Source organism: Lathyrus oleraceus, chromosome 6, assembly GCF_024323335.1.
Source record: "Lathyrus oleraceus cultivar Zhongwan6 chromosome 6, CAAS_Psat_ZW6_1.0, whole genome shotgun sequence".
NCBI classification, from domain to species: Eukaryota; Viridiplantae; Streptophyta; class Magnoliopsida; order Fabales; family Fabaceae; genus Lathyrus; species Lathyrus oleraceus.
The window spans coordinates 197,570,133-197,592,893 of record NC_066584.1 but is presented as its reverse complement, the minus strand read 5'-3'; the positions used below and the strand labels follow the sequence as shown (position 1 = coordinate 197,592,893).

At 43.3% G+C, this 22,761-nt stretch overlaps 1 protein-coding gene across 1 annotated transcript in view; it reads left to right on the top strand.

The window, feature by feature from the left end:
- LOC127094740 (uncharacterized) overlaps positions 1-10,639 on the top strand; it is a 72,634-nt gene extending 61,995 nt beyond the window's left edge. The window contains exon 5 of the mRNA XM_051033530.1: positions 10,451-10,639. Within this exon, the coding sequence (XP_050889487.1) occupies positions 10,451-10,639 (189 nt within the window). The remainder of the gene's footprint in view (positions 1-10,450) is intronic.
- The last annotated feature ends 12,122 nt before the right edge of the window (positions 10,640-22,761 follow it).

The following is a 22,761-nucleotide window of genomic DNA, read 5'->3' as shown; positions in this document are numbered from 1 at the left end:
GTTTACCAAAAATGCGTGCATAAAATAGAAATAGCGATTACTACTAGACTTCAGGATCGAGGAGAAGGTCTAATCATGCTTTCCAATGAATCCGCTGCTAATCCTATCCCCCAGCAAAGCCAGTCATTCCCAGAAGAGAGTGGCATTACTAGACAAATGGGTCATCTCTTCCACCCCCAGCCAGGCTTCTGTTGAACATTTCTACCATCAGACAGAAATCAAGCATCCCCGGCTAAGAAAGGGTCATCGATACCAGTATCTCCCAACCAGAAGATTGAGAGTTGTTTTCCCCAGTAGAGTCCTCTGGAAGAACTTTTCAGATGCATAATTCATTCATTACATCATTTCACAGCATACGCATGCATACATCGTTTGCAGTTATTTTCAGAAGCATAAAACATCTCATGCATCATGACATGGCATGAAGCTAACTTTATTTTTCAGGTTAATTATCTTCCTGATACAGTCAAAATAGAGAGCCATTCAGACGGACATCTTCATCGATTACGTTCAGGATTCAACTACATCTTTCAGATATACTCCATGTCAACATTCATTCTGACATCCTCCTAACGGCATCTATAAGCCCATCCCAGACATTTATTGCAAATACAACATATACAAATACTATCAGATATAGCCTAGCATACGGTTCATTCTGATTCAGCTCTACATATGACTCTTTCAACTCAGATGCGATCTAACGTACGATCCATTCCGACCTTCAACAACTCCAATACGGTCTAGCATACGACCCAGTTGGACCTTCAAGGCCTCAAATGCTACCTAGCGTACGGTACATTCTGAAGTGTAGTCTGGCGTATGACTACCCCCTTTATCATCAGATGCAGCCTAACGGACGGCTCGTTCTGCTACTCAGAGACGGTCTAGCTTACGACCCGCTTGGATGTTCATCCCCTCAAATGCTACCTAGCGTACGGTACATTCTGAAGTGTAGTTTGGCGTATGACTACCCCCTTCATCACCAGGTACAGCCTAACGGACGGCTCAGTCTACAACTCAGATACGATCTAGCATACGATCCATTCTGATCCTTCACCCCCAGTAACGATACAGCCTAACGGACGGCTCGTTCCGCAACTCAGATACGATCTAGCGTACGATCCATTCTGATCCTTTATCCCCAGCAGTGTATGACTCATTCGGATTCTTATCTCGTTTTGATTCGGCACAACATATTACTCCTCCAACAATACGGTCTAGCGTACGACCCATTCGGATCTTCATTCCTCAGATACTACCTAGCGGACGGTACATCCCGAGGTGTATTCTAGCGTACGACTACTTTTCGTCAGATACAGCCTAACAGACGGCCCATTCTGCAACTCAGATACGATCTAGCGTATGATCCATTCTGATCTGTTATCCCCAGCGGCGTATGACCCATTCTAACTCCCCAGTGAAGTCGACGGCCTAATGAATGACTCACTATACGGTCTAGCGTATGACCCAGTGACACCCATGACTTCAGATATCTTCTAACATATGACGTACTCTGAAGCTCTCATCATCAAACTTCCTAGATGGCATCTTTAAACCCATCTCCATCAAGACTAACTAATTAACAAGTGCAAATTTTTGGGGCATCCTAAGTGTTCAATAATCTTCCATCTCCAGACCACGAATGGCGTACATACCATTCTGACTCTCTCGGTTCAAGAATATTGAACAGGGGCAGCTGTCATACCCCAAAATTTGCCCATTAATATTTTAAGACATTTTTCAGGGCATTCCGACTCATTTTTATGACACTGATCTTAAAGGAACAAAGACCCAGCTCACGAATGGCCCAATCCAGAAAATGGCCCAAACTGGCCTGTTCGCTACACGTTCGCTACACGCTCGCCTAGCGAACGTTCGCTACACGTTCGCTACACGCTCGCCTAGCGAACGTTCGCTACACGTTCGCTACACACTCGCCTAGCGAAGCTGACAGACAACAGAAAATTTCGGGCTTCATTCTGAGCCCATTAGGTCATCAAAGGAGTATTATAAATACCCCAACTCCAGAACGAAAAGGGGAGGACGAAAACAGAAGAAGACGGACGGAAACCCTAGCATAGAAACCCTGGAGAGTAGCCCAGAGAAGTCGGAGTGAAGAAACCCTGACGGCCGCTCATCCGCACCGAAGTTACCGCCGCCCAACTCAACCCGATACCAAAAGTGACTTGCCAATTCAGCATTACCACTCCATTGCAAACAGGTTTGTGTATCATTATTGTTTTATGCTTCCAATTTGTAAATCTCTAAATACATAATGCATCATGATTGAATTTTTGGATATGTAATTAGACTTTGCATGTGAATTCCAGTACGCCTGGATATCCTGAGTGTTTGACCATATTATTTCTGTAATTGAATGCAATAAGGCATGCAGCATGCTGAGATCATACTGTTCTGAAATTCAAAACCCGCAGCCGCTCGCTAGCACATCGCTAAGCGAGCATGTAGCGAGCATTCGCTAGGCCCTCGCTAGGCGAGGCAGAGGCGAACGGGACAGCCGTTGATATTTGTTATGTCCTATGCGTAACCTGATCTATTCTATGTTAATTATGCACTGTTTTGCCTGACATTCATGCTGCTGTGTTTTCTTTTGCGGTGTAATCCTCGATTGCACCCTGATTGGTATTCTAACCCGTTTGCTGAATTTTGTAAAGGTTCACATATCCCAGGAAAAGAGTGTTGTTTAGGCCTTCCACTTTATTTGTGGGATACCCTTATGAAGATCCACCCTAAATTGCTTAATTAATTTTAATGTATTAATTTTAATGTATTAATTTTAATGTATTGATTTTAATGTGGAGATTCATCCTAATCACCTAATTGACTTTAAAATATGGCCTTTAAATATGTGATCTTGGACCTCTCTTGTGCCTTACGATATTACGGTATTACGGTCATGTCCCGCGAATGTGGGGATACACTTAGCAAAGACCTTTCGATTAAATCATCATAGTCCCTCGAATGTTGCCTTTGTCCCTCGATGACCCTTCGGTGTAGCCTACGGTTAAATGATGATCGTCCCTTCGAATGCTAAGGTATCCTTACAACGGTTGCCTTCAATGACCTATCGATGACCCTACAATGACCCTTTTACATCCAAAGGATAAAACTACTTACTTCTCAATAGTAAGGACGGTTTTACCCTCATAAGGATAGGAAATGCCCATAACGACCTTAGGAAGGTATAACTCTCAATTGCTGGATCATAACCTAAAACATTTTCCACCCCTCACACTTTGCAAGTCCTAGAAAATCACCACTTGGTATACATTCATACTAGAATCATTACCAAGTTATATTTTTCTAAACTGTTTTTCAAAATCAAACGAGATAAATACTTTGTATACATTCATACGAGAATCATTACAAAGTTAAACTCTCTTTTCGAAACATTTTTAAACAATTCACCAACACTTTTCAGACAAAAATATAAGTGATCCAGCAATTAAGAGCCCATGGATAACCATGGATACAAAGGATGCTAATACCTTCCCTTTGTATAATGTACCTCCCGAACCCAAAATCTATTGAGGTCTTTCCTGTTCTTTTCCACCTTTCCTTATTGGATAAAAGAAAAGTCGGTGGCGACTCTTTCTATCCGCGACATTGCGATAAAAAGCAAAATACCCCAAGTCAGTTCACCGTATAACAGACTCCACGGGGATCTTTTGTCAAAAGGCTTCACATCATAACCTGCAAGTGAGTGAAAATGACTAACAGCACCTGCAAAAGAGATCGTTAGATAAAAACGTGCCCCAGGCGTGCCAAAATTTCAACACTTGGGTCACTCCACCTTCCAAATAAGATTTCAAGTTTTCAATCTTTTAAACATGCATTGGAAGGGACTTGTATGTCTCAGAATGCAAATATTCTTTATAAAAAATAACTGGATGTTTTTGCAATCAAAGCGGTAATGAAAAACAAAAATAAAATTATTTGACTGAATATGCATTTTATTGATTGAAAAAGGTGGCTCAAAACCGAGCAATACACAGGAAGCAATTCCTGAAAAGAGGTAATTGCGCACAAAAGGAAAATCTATCCTAATGGCAATGTGAAACCGTGATCTCATCGAGTTCCCAGTCGGTTACACCCCATATGTCCTCAAGACTCTCCGTGCTTTCTGCCTTCTGAACAAGACGCTTTCGATCGATCTCTACCGGGAATTATCTAGGTGTCTTAACCAAAGTACAAACGATCATGCTGGACGCAGTTGTTCGTTTCAATCCCTCTTTTGCCTGGACCGCCCTTTCGGGTTTTCAGTCCACCGGGATACCCTTTTTTGCCCAAGCCGCCCTTGTGGGGTTTTCGACTTGCCGGGTGTACAGTTTTTTCATTTTATCCCTAATTTTTGCCCGAACCTTTTCATTTTTTCTGGTGCGCCGGGATGCCCATTTTTGCCTAGACTATTTTATTCTTTTCGTCCAGCGGGTCTCTTATACGAAGTATTTTTTAACTGCGTCCGCATTCACAGGGGATGGAAAATCCTCGCCATCCATGGTCGTCAACAACAAGGCTCCGCCAGAAAAAACCTTCTTGACCACGAATGAACCTTCATAATTGGGTGTCCACTTGCCCCGACGATCGTTTTGAGGAGGAAGGATCCTTTTCAACACCATATCTCCCACGTGGTACACACGAGGTTGTACCTTTCGGTCAAAAGCACGCTTCATCCGCTGCTGGTACAACTGCCCATGACAAATGGCCGCCAGCCTCTTTTCCTCAATCAGGCTCAACTCTTCGTACCGAGTCCTTATCCATTCAGCCTCTTTCAATTTCACATCCATCGGGACTCTCACTGACGGAATCTGAACCTCAACCGGTAGCACAACTTCCATCCCATACACAAGCGAGAATGGCGTTGCCTCAGTAGACGCACCGAGGTTCGATACCCAGGATACAAGCTTCGTACTTGCCACATTGTTGGTGCATTCAAACGTTAGCCGGGCAACACAAGGAATGTGAGATCCTTTCGGCGTAACCAAAACAGCTCCAACTCCACTACCATCCTTGTGAATGGCCCCAACAAACATCAGAATCCGTTCGTATTCAGGGTCAGGCCCCTCCTCCGGGATTGGTTCCTCACAATCTTTCGATTTGAGAACCATGATGTCCTCATCAGGGAATTCAAACTTCATCGGTTGATAATCCTCAATGGGTTGCTGGGCGAGGTAATCAGACAATACACTCCCCTTGATTGCTTTCTGAGAGGTATATTGAACATCGTATTCTGTCAAAATCATTTGCCACCTCGCAACCCGTCCGGTCAATGCTGGCTTCTCAAACATATACTTGATCGGATCCATCTTGGAAATCCATAAAGTGGTATGAACCAGCATATACGGTCTTAGTCGGCGAGCAGCCTATGCCAAAGTACAACAAGTTTTCTCGAGCAGTGAATATTTTGTTTCACAGTCGGTAAACTTTTTGCTAAGGTAAATTGCATGCTCTTTTCGACCAGACTCGTCATGCTGCCCCAGTACACACCCCATAGACCCCTCGAGGAATGTCAAGTATAGGATTCACGGTCATCCCTCCACAGGAGGCATCAGAATCGGAGGCTCATGCGAATATTCTTTTATCTTTTCCAATGCCGCTTGGCAATCATTATTTCACCTGACCGTTTGATCTTTTCTCAATCAACTTGAATATGGGCTCACACGTGGCTGTTAGATGAGATGTGAACCGTGAGATGCAGTTCAATCTACCTAAGTGTCGCATTACGCGAAAAACCGGCGGGAAACAAGAACAACAGAGCCGCCACCGTGCGTTATTTATCCCAAAAGAGGGAAAGGAAACGCTCAGAGTAAACCTGGAAAAAGCATGGTCTCGCGACCAAAGAGAATGGGATCGGGAGTCGGTTATGCGAAGGGAAGGTATTAGCACCCCTACGCATCCGTCGTACTCGACGGGATCCACGCATAATAGGAAGGAAAATGATTGCTAAAACACTGCTCAAATAAACATCTATACAGGCTGAAGGAGACAAAAGAAAACAAACAAGACTGACTCGGCAGGATATCGCATCCTGGGCCTACTTAGTCTATCAAGCATAGACATCAGAGTCAAAGTAGTTCGGACTGGGGAAACATGCTCGCTAGGATGTCGCATCCTATGCATACGTATCTTCTTGGACGAAGAAGAATCAGAGCATTCGTAGCTCGACTAACACGCACACAAACAAACACAGGCGAAGGCAAACATGGAGCCTGAATGCCAATCACTGGGCTTACATCAGCATCCGAACCAAAACACACACAAGAAGGCAAACGTGGAGCCTGAATGCCAATCACTGGACTTACATCAGCATCCGAACCAAAAACACACACAAGGAGGCAAACGTGGAGCCTGAATGCCAATCACTGGACTTACATCAGCATCCAAACCAAAACACACGCACACTGGAACCCGAATGCCACTTGATGGACTTACATCAGCTTCCAAGCACACAACAACACAAAACAAAGACACAGGCGCCCGGAGAGATCTGCTCATCTCCTGCCTACGTACCTCATCTGGTATGAGGATCAGGGCGACGTAGTTCCCCTACGGAGGGACACAGGACTAGCCTAACCAGATGACAGAGGGAAACACAACTAGGGAGACTAACTCGAGCCTAGCTGTTATCATGCAAAGTTGTCCCTAAGTCAAGGTTTCTAGCTAACTTGCACAGGAAGCAAGCCTATTCTATTCAACACAAGTAAACAGCAAATCAAGCATTCACAAGTAGCACACACTATATGCACACCAATGGGGCTCAATCAAAGGGTAAGACTGCAAGAGCAAGTCATCTGTACAGAGGTGGTGTTAGCTCTTAACCTTGCCATTGAGGGGCTAAGGTGAAGCTGATGAAAGGAGAGTGAAGATGAGACTTCACAGCTCTTATCCCTGGTCAGGGAGAGCTTAAGACAAAGGAGCGTGGGTTCAGAATGGAGGAACCCTTCTACACTCAAGACTCTGACACAACTGTACATTGTACAAGATCTTGGGTTTGTGTCCCAATGCATCAACACAGTGGTGTGAGCAGAGGGACGACTCAACAGAATAGTGGGAGATAGATTGCATATCTCTTTGATCCACCAATTGCCTCATTGAGATCTTTACCTGCTTGGGGACAAAAGTAAACAATCACAAACATTGCCTCTTAAGGAGGACTTCAGACAGGTGCCTGGCCAAGTAACAGGCCAGGTCTTCCAGACTACATGGAGACAAGAATGTTATACCTCAGTGCAAATTGCTTATCAAGCAAAGCAAAGCAATATTAGCAACTAGTGTACCTGAAATCAATCAAATATCATCAGTATACCAATCACAGAATTAAACAGCAAATGGTTCACAATTAGCTATAAACAGACAAACACAAGCCAATGCACCAAAGTGCAAACCATTAAAGCTCAAACATCCTACAAAACAAAACAAGTTAGTGTTCAATGTCAAATGATATCTCAATCACAAGTGAATCCACTTCCTTAAGGTATTTTGCCTCTTAACCTGAAAATCACATTCAAACATGAGATACAAGACCACTAGGACAAGCCTAGGGTCAAAAGGAAGGAAAAAAGTCAAAACAGCAAGTGAAACATGATCAAAATCAACATTAATCAAATACAAAGAGAATCCAATTGGTCTCATGTCTAAACTATGCACCAAATTAATTTTATGCACAAATTAGATCAAGCTAGGCAATTATGAACCATATAGGAGCAAACAGAAAGATCACATTCAAACAAACCCCTAAACAGCTCAATAAATTCCACAAAAATTCCAGCCTAAACAGGACACATTCAATGAGCTACATATCAATTTTCATGCCATTTGGACAACAGGAAGTAGGTCAATGAAAATCATAAAGTCAGCAGCAATCCAAACAAGTCAACACATGGTAGCAAAATGAGCATCAACATTCATCAATCATAAAACAGTGAGAACAATTAAGAAATGAATGGGACCAAAGCCAAATTAACAATGAACATGTTATGAATCACTCCATCAAATTTCACATTCATATGATATGGTATGAGCATTTCACAAGACATGGAAGTAAATCACTCAAGCAAAACCCTCAAATGTCTAAACAGCAAATCAAAAATCTCAATTAAATGGAAAATGAATCAACAATTCATACAAAAATTCATAGTGAAACTAGACATATACAAGACACAGCATGCAAAATTTGAGATCAATTGGAAAAGCCTAGGCATGTCAAATAAAATCATGAAATTGACCTAACCTAGTGTGACACAAATTGTCACACTCAACTTGCACACATCATATCTACCAAACCAGAGATCCAAAATTCACAAACTATACATCAAAATAACCAGCAATGAGTCAAGAATCATCATGTGAAATTTCATTCAATTTGGATAAGGTATGAGTATTTCATGTTAGAAATGGTGAAACATATACAAAATGCACACAAGTCAAAGATCCATAGGCAAAGTCAAAAATTCTCCAAGCACAACTTGAGTTATCATACCTATAAAAAACTAGAGAAAATTATGAATCTAACAAAAAAACTCCCACTAAATTTGGACTAAAAATGGATTTTATATGATTTTTAAAGTTTGTTAAATAGTGAAATAATTATTTAAAGTGAATTATTAAATGAATTAAGTCTGGATGGCAACTTCGTAATTCTCCTATGCCCGGCCTAAAACGCAGCGCAGCATTAATGTGCTGGCGCGTCATGATTCGACGATATTGGAGGGAAACACAATTTCGAATGCGCCATGCCTTGAAGTGGATTGAAACGCGATTTCTTTCCAGAATTTGTCACGTTCTTCAACATTCATCGTTCATCATCAACACCAGAAACCTAGTGTGACACAAATTGTCACACTCAACTTGCACACATCATATCTACCAAACCAGAGATCCAAAATTCACAAACTATACATCAAAATAACCAGCAATGAGTCAAGAATCATCATGTGAAATTTCATTCAATTTGGATAAGGTATGAGTATTTCATGTTAGAAATGGTGAAACATATACAAAATGCACACAAGTCAAAGATCCATAAGCAAAGTCAAAAATTCTCCAAGCACAACTTGAGTTATCATACCTATAAAAAACTAGAGAAAATTATGAATCTAACAAAAAAACTCCCACTAAATTTGGACTAAAAATGGATTTTATATGATTTTTAAAGTTTGTTAAATAGTGAAATAATTATTTAAAGTGAATTATTAAATGAATTAAGTCTGGATGGCAACTTCGTAATTCTCCTATGCCCGGCCTAAAACGCAGCGCAACATTAATGTGTTGGCGCGTCATGATTCGACGATATTGGAGGGAAACACAATTTCGAATGCGCCATGCCTTGAAGCGGATTGAAACGCGATTTCTTTCCAGAATTTGTCACGTTCTTCAGCATTCATCGTTCATCATCAACACCAGAAACCTAGTGTGACACAAATTGTCACACTCAACTTGCACACATCATATCTACCAAACCAGAGATCCAAAATTCACAAACTATACATCAAAATAACCAGCAATGAGTCAAGAATCATCATGTGAAATTTCATTCAATTTGGATAAGGTATGAGTATTTCATGTTAGAAATGGTGAAACATATACAAAATGCACACAAGTCAAAGATCCATAGGCAAAGTCAAAAATTCTCCAAGCACAACTTGAGTTATCATACCTATAAAAAACTAGAGAAAATTATGAATCTAACAAAAAAACTCCCACTAAATTTGGACTAAAAATGGATTTTATATGATTTTTAAAGTTTGTTAAATAGTGAAATAATTATTTAAAGTGAATTATTAAATGAATTAAGTCTGGATGGCAACTTCGTAATTCTCCTATGCCCGGCCTAAAACGCAGCGCAACATTAATGTGCTGGCGCGTCATGATTCGACGATATGTGAGGGAAACACAATTTCGAATGCGCCATGCCTTGAAGCGGATTGAAACGCGATTTCTTTCCAGAATTTGTCACGTTCTTCAGCATTCATCGTTCATCATCAACACCAGAAACGGCGACGAACTTTTCTTCACGAAAATGCACAAGCGATATACCGTTGGAACCGTATGAATGCGTACGTCTCAAATATGCAAACGAAATTGTCCAGAAGTTCATATACAGCAAGAATCGGTTGAAGGAAGTTTTGACATACAATCTTTAATCCTAGATTTCTCTCTCAATAATTGATTAAAATCAAAACTACAAGCATCTCAGTACTCCACAATGAAAGATCTACAAATGCCCTATCTCAATTTGGCAAACGGTTAGATTCGAATTCCAACCTTGTTCGATGGCAGTTGATGAATCTTTGCTCCTTTTGATCCAATTCGCGAAAACAGAAGAAGTAGATTGATTATGAAGGTAATTAATGGTGGAAATCCAGCTCAAAGGCGCACGATCATGGAAGAATTCGCAGCTGCCATTGGAGAGTGAGCTATGAAACAGTTGGAAATGGCGCGGTTTCTTGCTTCAATTCCTATAAACAGTAATCCACCATCACCTGCAAGTGAAGATTCAATGAAGAAATGGCATCAAAAATCAAAGATTCTTGAGAAATTGGAAGAAAATGAATGTGAAAAGTGTGGAAAATTTGGAGAATTTTGTGAGATTTTTGGCTTTGATCTGAAAAAATGATTAGTGGTTTTGCAAAACAGTTATAATTAGCAATATATACCAATGCCTTAATCCAAAATTAATCATGATTAGCAAAATGGAGTGAATTAATGTTAAGTGCATTTTCAAGTGTTAGGTCCAATATGCCCTTTTTCAAATTAAGCCACTATAATAGCAAAAACCAGTTCACACAAGTTCTAAATGGCATATGTGATGTGTTGAAAAAAGTCTCATGTCAAAATTCCTTGTAATTTGAAAGTTGGACCATTTTGCCCTTGGTTTTTAATTGTTGCACTTGAAAATTGACCTTTTTATGTGAAGGCTTTTGGCAAAATGTGATGATGGATTATGAAAGTACACATCAAATTTGGTTTTCTCAAAGAAAAACCATCCAATTTGGCCATTCCATGTGAAAGTTATGCCACTTTGATTTTGGGCATTTTTGGAAAATGAATGGACCATATCTTGCCAACCACACATGGGAATTTCAAGTTCTTGGACTTTTTGGAATGGTGAGATCAAGATATTCAACTTTCATGTTGGACAAAATTTCATTTGAAGCTTGTATGATGAAGTAATTTTGGGGAGAAAAACTTTCCATTTTGGGCAGCTGAAATTACAGGTCACCTGCCATTTTAGGAAACTTCTTGTCTGACCTCCAATTCTTCAACCTTGGTCTTTGGTATGTCAAATGAGACTTATATGGACATGAATGAGGCCTTTCAAACCATCTCACACCTTCCAATCCATAAAATCAGGCACAGTTGACCACAGTTGACTTTCTATGGTTCCAGCTGAAATTCAGCTTGACTGATGACTTTTCTGAGCATCCAATCTTTGGCCAAATCATTTCACAATGATCCTTAGACCACATGCACTTGATAAATCAACCATAGGGCTTTGTTCCAATGAAAATAGCACATGCTTGCTTGTTTGACTGATTCTCCTAACCAGTTTGACCTAATTTGTCAGTTGAGCCTGCACTTGGGCAAATGGCTATGCAATGTTATGCAATGAACTATGTTATGTTAATGACCTAATCATGAAAATGTATGTACACAAGGAGGGTGCAAATTTGAGGTTCTACAGCTGCCCCTATTCAATCAACTGGGAACCCGAATGGATGAGAGCAACGGCTGTCAGACTTTCAGGGTAAACAGGGATTGAATACCAAGAAACCGTAGAATTTGCACACTGCTGGGAATTTTCTTTTTTCTGTCTTTCTTCTTTCAAAAGCACAACCACATCCAGACATCAACACACGATGAATGGGAACAGAAATCTCAACTAGATGCCAGCGGACAACTAGGAAAAACTCAACGTTTACCAAGACCAACAGAGAGGTAAATCAACTCTACTGGGGATAACCAGGAAAGGATACAACCATACGTCAGCGGACGTAATGGGAAAAACTCGACGTTTACCGAAACCAACGGAGAGGTGAATCAGCTGGGACGACCAGGAAAAACTCGACGTTTACCAAGACCAACGGAGAGGTAGCCAGACATCATCGGATGAATGGGAAGACTCGACCAGACGTCATCGGACGAAAGGGAGACGCTCGACGTTTATCGACACCAACGGAGAAGGAGGAAACTCAACCAGACGTCATAGGACGAAAGGGAGACTCAACGTTTATCGACACCAACGGAGAAGGAGAAAACTCAACCAGACGTCATCGGACGAAAGGGAGATGCTCGACGTTTATCGACACCAACGGAGAAGGAGAAAACTCAACCAGACGTCATCGGACGAAAGGGAGACGCTCGACGTTTATCGACACCAACGGAGAAGGAGACCGGACATCATCGGATGAATGGGAAGACTCGACCAGACGTCATAGGACAAAAGGGAGAAGCTCGACGTTTATCGACACCAACGGAGAAGGAGAAAACTCAACCAGACGTCATCGAACGAAAGGGAGACGACAACCGGACACCAAATAGGACGTCTACTGGGGATTCTGGCTGGGAAATCAACCAGACATTAATGAATGACTGGGAATAGGGTACACAATCAGACGTCATCGGACGAATGAGAAAAACTCAACGTTTATCGAAACCAACGGGGAGGTAAATCCGCATGGGGAAAGGTACAACTAGACATCATAGGATGACTAGGAAAAACTCGACGTTTATCGACACCAACGGAGAGGAGGATCAACTCTGAGGGGAATCAACAGTCATTAATGAATGATCTGCGGGGAATAAGCAACCATACGTCATCGGACGCATAGGAAAAACTCGACGTTTATCGACACCAACGGAGAGGAGTACTGGGGATAACAAACACAACCAAATCATCAACGGATGATCGGGAAAAACTCGACGTTTATCGACACCAACGGAGAGGAGGAAACTCGGAGGACGACCCTGTGGGGAAAGATATCAAATATACGCCAACGGACGCATAGGAAAAACTCGACGTTTATCGACACCAACGGAGAGGAGGAAACTCTAGGGAGGGTGAACACAACCAAATCATCAACAGATGATCGGGAAAAACTCGACGTTTATCGACACCAACAGAGAGGAGTAAACTTCACTAGGGAAGGGACGACGTTACGAACATCGAAAGATGATGTTTACAGACACCAAAGAAAACCAGACACTACGCATGACTGGGAAAGCACCGAAAGATGGTGTTTACCGACACCAAAGAAGACCAGACACTTACGCATGACTGGGAAATCACCGAAAGATGGTGTTTACCGACACCAAAGAAGTAACACACGCGGGTGCTAACGGGATACTGACATCTACAAGATGACAGGGCAAAACACTTGCAGGGGGTCTCACTGGGGACTGAGGTCACTACAGCGAGCAAACAGGAAGGAACACCAAGGATACCGGGTTGTAGGTATGAAACGGGTGACCGACCAAACGTGAATTGGTTTGTGTTCCAAAACACTCAACATCCTGAAGAGGGCTAGAAAAGCAGCCTTGTTAAAGGATGGACATTCGATTCCATAGGGAATACGAATCTTACTCAGCTGGGGAGGACAAAACTTCGACCCAAGAGCGCATGAGACATATTATCTATAGCCGTCAAAACGTAGATAACACACTCGCATGGAAGATTATCCATAACCGGGTTGAGGTTGTTAAATGGATAAATCGACCGAAAAGAAAGGCATCGGGGTACCAGGACTAGGTATGCAAAGATGACCAATCAAAAAAGGGGGTAAAAATACTCAAAGCAACTATCCGAAAGGATGAGAATATCAATACCGAAACTGGATAATGATAACCACAAAGAGGGGATTACATCCACCGGTTAGTAGGTAGAAAACCACAGAAAAAGTAACCGTCATCAATCAGGATGAGCACAGAGGGTTAACTCCACCAAGGGGAGAACGTGGGATTTTACAACTATCGGGTTGTAGGTAGAAAACCACGACGATAGGACTTACAGCTACCGGTTTGTAGGTAGAACTCAACAAACAGAATGAACCATAAAGGCTACCTCTGCTAGGGGATGAAAGTGGGATTTTACAACTACCGGCTTGTAGGTAGAAAACCACGACGATAGGACTTACAGCTACCGGTTTGTAGGTAGAGGCCAACAAACAGTCAACGGGGAGCCAATTTAGGATCAATCCCAAAAGGCAGACTGAAACAAGACTCATCCTAATGAGGAAAGAACTCAATAGGGAAACCCGTCCCGTGAGGGGGGGAACGGAAACAACCGTCATCCACGAGGGTATAACTCAGTAGGGAGCGCAGAAGGAAATGGTAGACACTTTCTGCTTAAGGGGTAGACTCTACATGGAGAGATCAGACACACCCACATCTGCTAGGGGAATTGACCCAAGCTTGCAAAATGCTGCCATCTTCGGGGAGTAACACTGCTGGGGATACCCACTCAACTAAGGAGTCACTTGCTGAGAAAACACCAACCTCTCAACCATGCTGGGGAACCCAACTCTGAAGCCGATTCAATGGCGCGATGCTAAACTCCTTCCAACAACCCAATCTCGGCTGGTCACCACGGCCTAGGGCTAATGGACATGTTTGCAATGTTGATGCATGAGTTTTTTTTTGTTTTACACAATGCCCCATGATCATGGAAATGCTATGCACTAATGATGCACTATGCTATGCTTATCTAAATGATGGATGCATAAACACACGCCCCTTCCAGAGACAACACCGGGGAACTCCAGGAGCTGTGCTGAGGATCTTATTACCACGTCAATTTCCACCCCGCTGGGGAAAGACAAACCTTGCTGGGGATGACCTCCATCGAACCCATACTGCTTGGCGATTACCCTGCTAGGGGAGGCAACCAATCCTTACCTCTACTGGGGATGATTCCACCGGACTCGGTCCGCTTGGGGACCTTGCTGGGGGAGAACCATCAACACAAACTCTGCTGGGAAGACAGCTTCAGAATCACAACTCCGCTGGGGATATGGTAACCTTCAGGCTTGCTGAGGAGGCACCGATCTCGAATCTGCTAGGGAGATGACACTCTCAAACCCATTGGAGAAATACGGCCTATCGGACACGGGCCGCCCTTCGATTCGTCGAACACTGGTGTTCACCATCCCACCACAGTGTTGACTTTCCACTTTTGAGAACTCCCAGACTCGTCTGGACTTTTCTGATTCATCCCACGAAGATCGAATTCCTGGGATTCATACAAACTTTCCAGTCCTTAGACTTTGAAAAGTCTTCTTGATTAACTTTCCTTCCAGGATCGTCGTCCTTCTTTCGCCGTCTTTTCATTGTTCGTATATCCCTTGCCCCTGGTTGGGCTCTGTGGGGATCTTTTGTCAAAAGGCTTCATATCACTACTTGCCAGCGAATGAAGATATCTAACAGCACCTGCACAAGAGATTGTTAGATAAAAGCGTGCCCCAGGCGTGCCAACACTTCAACATCTGGGTCACTCAAACCTCCGAATAAGATTTCCAGATTTCAATCTTATAAGCATGCATCGGAAGGGACCTCTATGTTTCAAAATGCATATATTCTTATCAAAAATGAACGGATGTTTTCGTAATCAAAGCGGTAATGAAAACAAAAACAAAACTATTTGACTGAATGCATTTATTGACTAAAACAGAAAAGGTGGCTCAAAACTGAGCAATACACAGGAGGCAAACCCTGGAAAGAGGTGATTGTGCATAAAAGTGAAAAATCTACCCTAATGGCAATGTGAAACCATGATCTCATCGGGTTCCAACTCGGTTACACCTCACATGTCCTCAAGACTTTCCGCACTTTCGGCTTTCTGAACCAGACGCTTCCGATCGATCTCTGTCGGAGATTATCCAAGTCACATCTCGAGCACAAACGATCATGCTGGACGCAGTTGTTCGTTTCAATCCCTCTTTTGCCTGGACCTCCCTTTCGGGTTTCAGTCCACCGGGATACCCTTTTTTGCCCAAGTCGCCCTTGTGGGGTTTTCGACTTGCCGGGTGTACAATTCTTTTATTATCCCTAACTTTTGCCCGAACCTTTTCTCTTTTTTCCTTGGTTCGCCGGGATGCCCTTTTTTGCCTGAACTCTTTTCTTTTTTGTCCAGCGGGTCAATTTTTCACGAAGTATCTTTCAACTGCGTCTGCATTCACAGGGAATGGAAAATCTTCATCATTCGTGGTCATCGATCACAAGGCTCTGTCAGAGGAGACCTTTTCGACCCCGAATGGACATTCATAACTGTTTATCCACTTGCCCCACGATCGTCTTGAGGAGGAAGGATCCTTTTCAACACCACATCTCTTCCATGCTACCCACGAGGTCCCACTTCTCGGTTAACAACACGCTTCATTTATTGGGTACAACTGCCTCATGACAAGTAACTGTCGAACTCTTTTCTCAATCAGGCTCAACGCGTCATACCGAGTCCTCATCCACTGCCCTTTTCTAACTTCTCATCCATCTGGACTCTCCACAATGAGATCTAGCCTCCAGCAGGCAATATCATTTCCATCCCGTACTGAATGAGGAAGGTGTTGCCCCAGTAGATGCACGTATCGAAGTACGACACTCAGGATACCAACTTCGTACTCAGCCACCATCGTTGGTGCTTTCAACTGTTATCGGGGAAGCACTAGCTCATTCACTTTAAACTCTCCCCATCAGACATCAGAATCCGTTCGGATTCAGGGTCAGGCCCCTCCTCCGGGATCGGTCACTCTCAATCTTTCGATTTGAGTACCTCGAGATGTCTTCATCAGGGACTTCAAACTTCCTTGGTTGAGAATCATCGATGGGTTGTTGGGATAATCCTACAGTACTCCTCTCTTGATTGCTTTCTGGGAGATGTACTGAATATCGGATTCAGTTGACGCCATTTGCCCTCTCGCAACTCGTCCGGTCCATGCTGACTTCTCAAGCACATACTTGATCAGATCCATTTTGGACATCCACAAAGTGGTATGAACCATCATACTGTCTCAGTCGGCGAGCAGCCTATGCCAAAGTACATCAAGTTTTCTCGAGCAGTGAGTGTATTGTTTCACGGTCGATAAACTTTTTGCTTAGGTAAATTGCATGCTCTTTTCGACAAGACTAGTCATGCTGACCCACCACACACCTCCTAGACCCCTTGAGGGCTGTCAAGTACCAAATCAACATTTGTTTCTTCCAAGGAAGGTATCAGAATCAGAGGTTCCTGTCACTCATTTTCCTTTCCATGCCCCTTGGCAGTCACCATTCCACCTGACCATTTGGTTTCTTTCCCTTTTTTGTTTGTTTTTGGTTCAGGCGTTTCTTGCACTGTTTTTTTTTTTTTTTTTTTTGCAGGAAAAACCTCGATTCCTCTTTCATTCACAACATGCCTCGGCAGCTTGCTGGACAACACTCCATAAGTGCACTGATTCGAACTCAACAGTATGAGTTATCTCAAACCGGTCAAACAACTTGATCAAGTCCACCAGGTGCCCCTCTTCTGCTTGGGACTTTGCCATCATGTCATCAACATGGCATTTGCTTTCATGATGAGTCATATCATGAAACAAAGTCACTGTAGCCCTTTGATCCGCGGCACCGGCCTTCTTCTTCACTAGAGAATAGTCTCCTCTCGATGGTAGCTCGTGCCCCACAACATGGGTATTCCACCCTGGTGTATCTTGATGCAACCAGGGGAAGATATCAACCTGCTCTTTCAACAGGGCTACCATTCTGTTCTTGACTTGCCTCTGAAGCGGCCTCAATTTTCATTTCCCTTCTGACCTCGGCGGGGATTACCATTTTGACTCGTTCCTCATGCAGTTGAATCATTTTCTCCTCTTGTTTCAACAACCTGGCTAATTCCAGCGGATCACAATCTTCTTCGCCTTCTTCTTCGGCATGATAGCTTGGTTTGTCGAAGTCATATAGAGGTGTAACCAAATTGTTATCGATGAGATCAGGAGAATAATCACTTTTGTGGTCGGAACCAAATGAATCAAAAGGAAAGAGAATAAAAACATTGCCATTTTTATTTTTATTTTTTAAAACTGCAAAAAAGTGAAAAACAGGGAACACCGCTTTAATCACAAAACATCCATTTATTACTGATGCAAAATGTTGCACAATGAAACACATGAGATGGCCCTTACAATGGACCATTACGTTTCGGGCAAAACGTATGGCTTTCATGCAAACAAAATAAAACCAGAAATCCTACACTTCCGGATGAGTGACAGTGGTGATTTCGGAGGCTTTCCAATTCTCTGGTACGCACGACTTTATCCACAACTCGAGCTCGCGGTCACGGTCGGTCTCTTCACCCACTGAACAAGCATGATCAGAATTCAGCATTCCTGCACTGACGAAGATGTACGGCGGACGATGTCCTCTGTCTGGTCTAGACGACTCTTGATCTGGATAGCCAATCCCGAACATGTCTGCCTTTACCACTATGTCAATGATCCTGCCCTAGCCTCGAGCCTCTTTGTTTTTAACCACTTCTAGAGCTTGTTTATAAGAAGAAATGGACAGCTTCTTCTCTTTCTCAGTAACAACAGCCTTCTCCACCTTGACGGTTTCGATTGCTTGACTGAGTGTTTCAACTTTCCCAATGTCCATTTCTACTTCCTTCATCCTCTGGGTCGGATCTCCCATCAATACATACCCCTCGGTGGCGACGGCAGCACAACAATCATCAACAACAGGGAAAGCTCCATCCTGTACCAACGGTTTTGGGACCACGACCATTGGAACCTTTAACTGATCTTCCTCAGTCACCCCCATTCCTCTCTTGACCTTTTTCACCATCTTCATCTTTACAGGACCCTTCCTGGGTGCAGGGTTGACATCCTCATCCATGATCTGTGCCAAGCTGATGATCTTGGAGTCTACCATGTCCTGGACGTCATGCTTGAAAGCCCTACAACCCTCGACACTGTGTCCGGGTGCCTCAGAATGGAACTCGCACCTGGCATTCTCATCATAGTGTGCAGGCCTCTTCTGTTGTGCTACGAGAATCAAAATCCTTGGTCGGACTAACCCCAAATCCCTCAATCTCCTGAACAAAAGGGTATAGGTCACAGGTGGTTCCTCGAATTAACGCTCCTCCTTTTTCTTCTTCACCTGGCTCCTAGCTCTCGGTGCCTTCTGTTGAGGTGGTAGTCGTTGCGGTGGTACAAGTGGATTACCAACAGGAGCGGTTACAGCAGCAGCATAAGGATGATAACGATCCTTACTGCGTTCTTTCTTTGCTGGCACACCACTTGAGTCAACCTCTTTTTTGAGCGGACCACTACCAGAGATTTTCTTTGCTTCAGAGTCAGAGGGATTTGTCACTTCGGATGATGGAGCTTTTCCCTGAACTTTCTCCTTGATCATCCAGCCCTCAATCCTTTCCAATCTCTCGGCCATGGCTTTCTGCCCCAAGGCAAGCCCTTGCACAACACTGAACAAATCTCTCACCATCTCTTTCAGTTCGAGGATGTCGGCGTTGGGAAGATCCATCAGTTCGGATTTGTTGCCCCTAGCAGGATGCCTGAGCAGACGAGCTATGTGCACCGGTTGAATACTGAAACCTACAAAACAGTAAACAGGTTAGTATGACTCACACATGCAATGTCTGTCCGTACTAGGAATATTCTGTCCTTTGATTCTGGTTTCATCGAGACAGATAAAATTTTATCAACAACATTCTGACATCTGGTGTCTCTCAACCTGAGTCTCTGTTAAAAATAATGGACCCTGAGTACGGATGGACATGAGTTGAATGCAGATGAATGCGAAATGAGACCGATGCAAATGCATGAATGCAGGTCACTGGGCCACCAAGTCATCTGAAGACACATTCTCTGAACCAGTCACAGTTAACTGAGTCACCATAAATCTGACTTGAGGAGTTCCGAAATAAACGGAACCGGAGATTACATCACTATCATCACAGGAACATCCACTGAACGGATGATAGCCAGATCCTCTGAACAGGTACTCTCAAATTCAACCCGGGGATCCGAAATAAACGGAACCCGCTGATAAACCACGGACAAAACTCTGGCGTCCCAGAAATAAATGTCCATAATCCATAGTCACCATCAGTACCAAGAGTCACCAACAAGTCACCAACCAGTCAGCAACTGTACCTGTAATGATCATTCCATCCCCACTCACGGGTGTCATCTAGGCCGGGGTAAGGTCGAAGGAAACGCAGCATAAATAACCTTTCGCAGAATACCATCATATACACACCTGAAGTATGTAACGATGATATCCTACCAGGGTCTGAACTGCTCGTGATGTCAATGTTCCGCTAAGTGGCGTACACCACCCGCTTCCCATGAATCACTCTATTCCTAGGTTTCCTAGATTGCACTCATAGCCTGGGTATTGGGCCTTTTACCTCGAGTAACTCCCACCCCCAATCAGAGAGAACACAGCCAGCACAGCAAATGAAATGAATGAATGCAAACATCAATGCACACATTAAATGCAAACAGTAAATGAAATGAATGCAATAAACAACAGCAGATAGCAACCAAAGCCCTAACCTAGAGAGCGCTAGGAGAGACTCGCTTAGGGAAGATGGACCAGCAGAAGGTCAACTTCTCTTATGTCCCCAGCAGAGTCGCCAGTTGTCGCATTACGCGAAAAACCGGCGGGAAACAAGAACAACAGAGCCGCCACCGTGCGTTATTTATCCCAAAAGAGGGAAAGGAAACGCTCAGAGTAAACCTGGAAAAAGCATGGTCTCGCGACCAAAGAGAATGGGATCGGGAGTCGGTTATGCGAAGGGAAGGTATTAGCACCCCTACGCATCCGTCGTACTCGATGGGATCCACGCATAATAGGAAGGAAAATGATTGCTAAAACACTGCTCAAATAAACATCTATACAGGCTGAAGGAGACAAAAGAAAACAAACAAGACTGACTCGGCAGGATATCGCATCCTGGGCCTACTTAGTCTATCAAGCATAGACATCAGAGTCAAAGTAGTTCGGACTGGGGAAACATGCTCGCTAGGATGTCGCATCCTATGCATACGTATCTTCTTGGACGAAGAAGAATCAGAGCATTCGTAGCTCGGCTAACACGCACACAAACAAACACAGGCGAAGGCAAACATGGAGCCTGAATGCCAATCACTGGGCTTACATCAGCATCCGAACCAAAACACACACAAGAAGGCAAACGTGGAGCCTGAATGCCAATCACTGGACTTACATCAGCATCCGAACCAAAAACACACACAAGGAGGCAAACGTGGAGCCTGAATGCCAATCACTGGACTTACATCAGCATCCAAACCAAAACACACGCACACTGGAACCCGAATGCCACTCGATGGACTTACATCAGCTTCCAAGCACACAACAACACAAAACAAAGACACAGGCGCCCGGAGAGATCTGCTCATCTCCTGCCTACGTACCTCATCTGGTATGAGGATCAGGGCGACGTAGTTCCCCTACGGAGGGACACAGGACTAGCCTAACCAGATGACAGAGGGAAACACAACTAGGGAGACTAACTCGAGCCTAGCTGTTATCATGCAAAGTTGTCCCTAAGTCAAGGTTTCTAGCTAACTTGCACAGGAAGCAAGCCTATTCTATTCAACACAAGTAAACAGCAAATCAAGCATTCACAAGTAGCACACACTATATGCACACCAATGGGGCTCAATCAAAGGGTAAGACTGCAAGAGCAAGTCATCTGTACAGAGGTGGTGTTAGCTCTTAACCTTGCCATTGAGGGGCTAAGGTGAAGCTGATGAAAGGAGAGTGAAGATGAGACTTCACAGCTCTTATCCCTGGTCAGGGAGAGCTTAAGACAAAGGAGCGTGGGTTCAGAATGGAGGAACCCTTCTACACTCAAGACTCTGACACAACTGTACATTGTACAAGATCTTGGGTTTGTGTCCCAATGCATCAACACAGTGGTGTGAGCAGAGGGACGACTCAACAGAATAGTGGGAGATAGATTGCATATCTCTTTGATCCACCAATTGCCTCATTGAGGTCTTTACCTGCTTGGGGACAAAAGTAAACAATCACAAACATTGCCTCTTAAGGAGGACTTCAGACAGGTGCCTGGCCAAGTAACAGGCCAGGTCTTCCAGACTACATGGAGACAAGAATGTTATACCTCAGTGCAAATTGCTTATCAAGCAAAGCAAAGCAATATTAGCAACTAGTGTACCTGAAATCAATCAAATATCATCAGTATACCAATCACAGAATTAAACAGCAAATGGTTCACAATTAGCTATAAACAGACAAACACAAGCCAATGCACCAAAGTGCAAACCATTAAAGCTCAAACATCCTACAAAACAAAACAAGTTAGTGTTCAATGTCAAATGATATCTCAATCACAAGTGAATCCACTTCCTTAAGGTATTTTGCCTCTTAACCTGAAAATCACATTCAAACATGAGATACAAGACCACTAGGACAAGCCTAGGGTCAAAAGGAAGGAAAAAAGTCAAAACAGCAAGTGAAACATGATCAAAATCAACATTAATCAAATACAAAGAGAATCCAATTGGTCTCATGTCTAAACTATGCACCAAATTAATTTTATGCACAAATTAGATCAAGCTAGGCAATTATGAACCATATAGGAGCAAACAGAAAGATCACATTCAAACAAACCCCTAAACAGCTCAATAAATTCCATAAAAATTCCAGCCTAAACAGGACACATTCAATGAGCTACATATCAATTTTCATGCCATTTGGACAACAGGA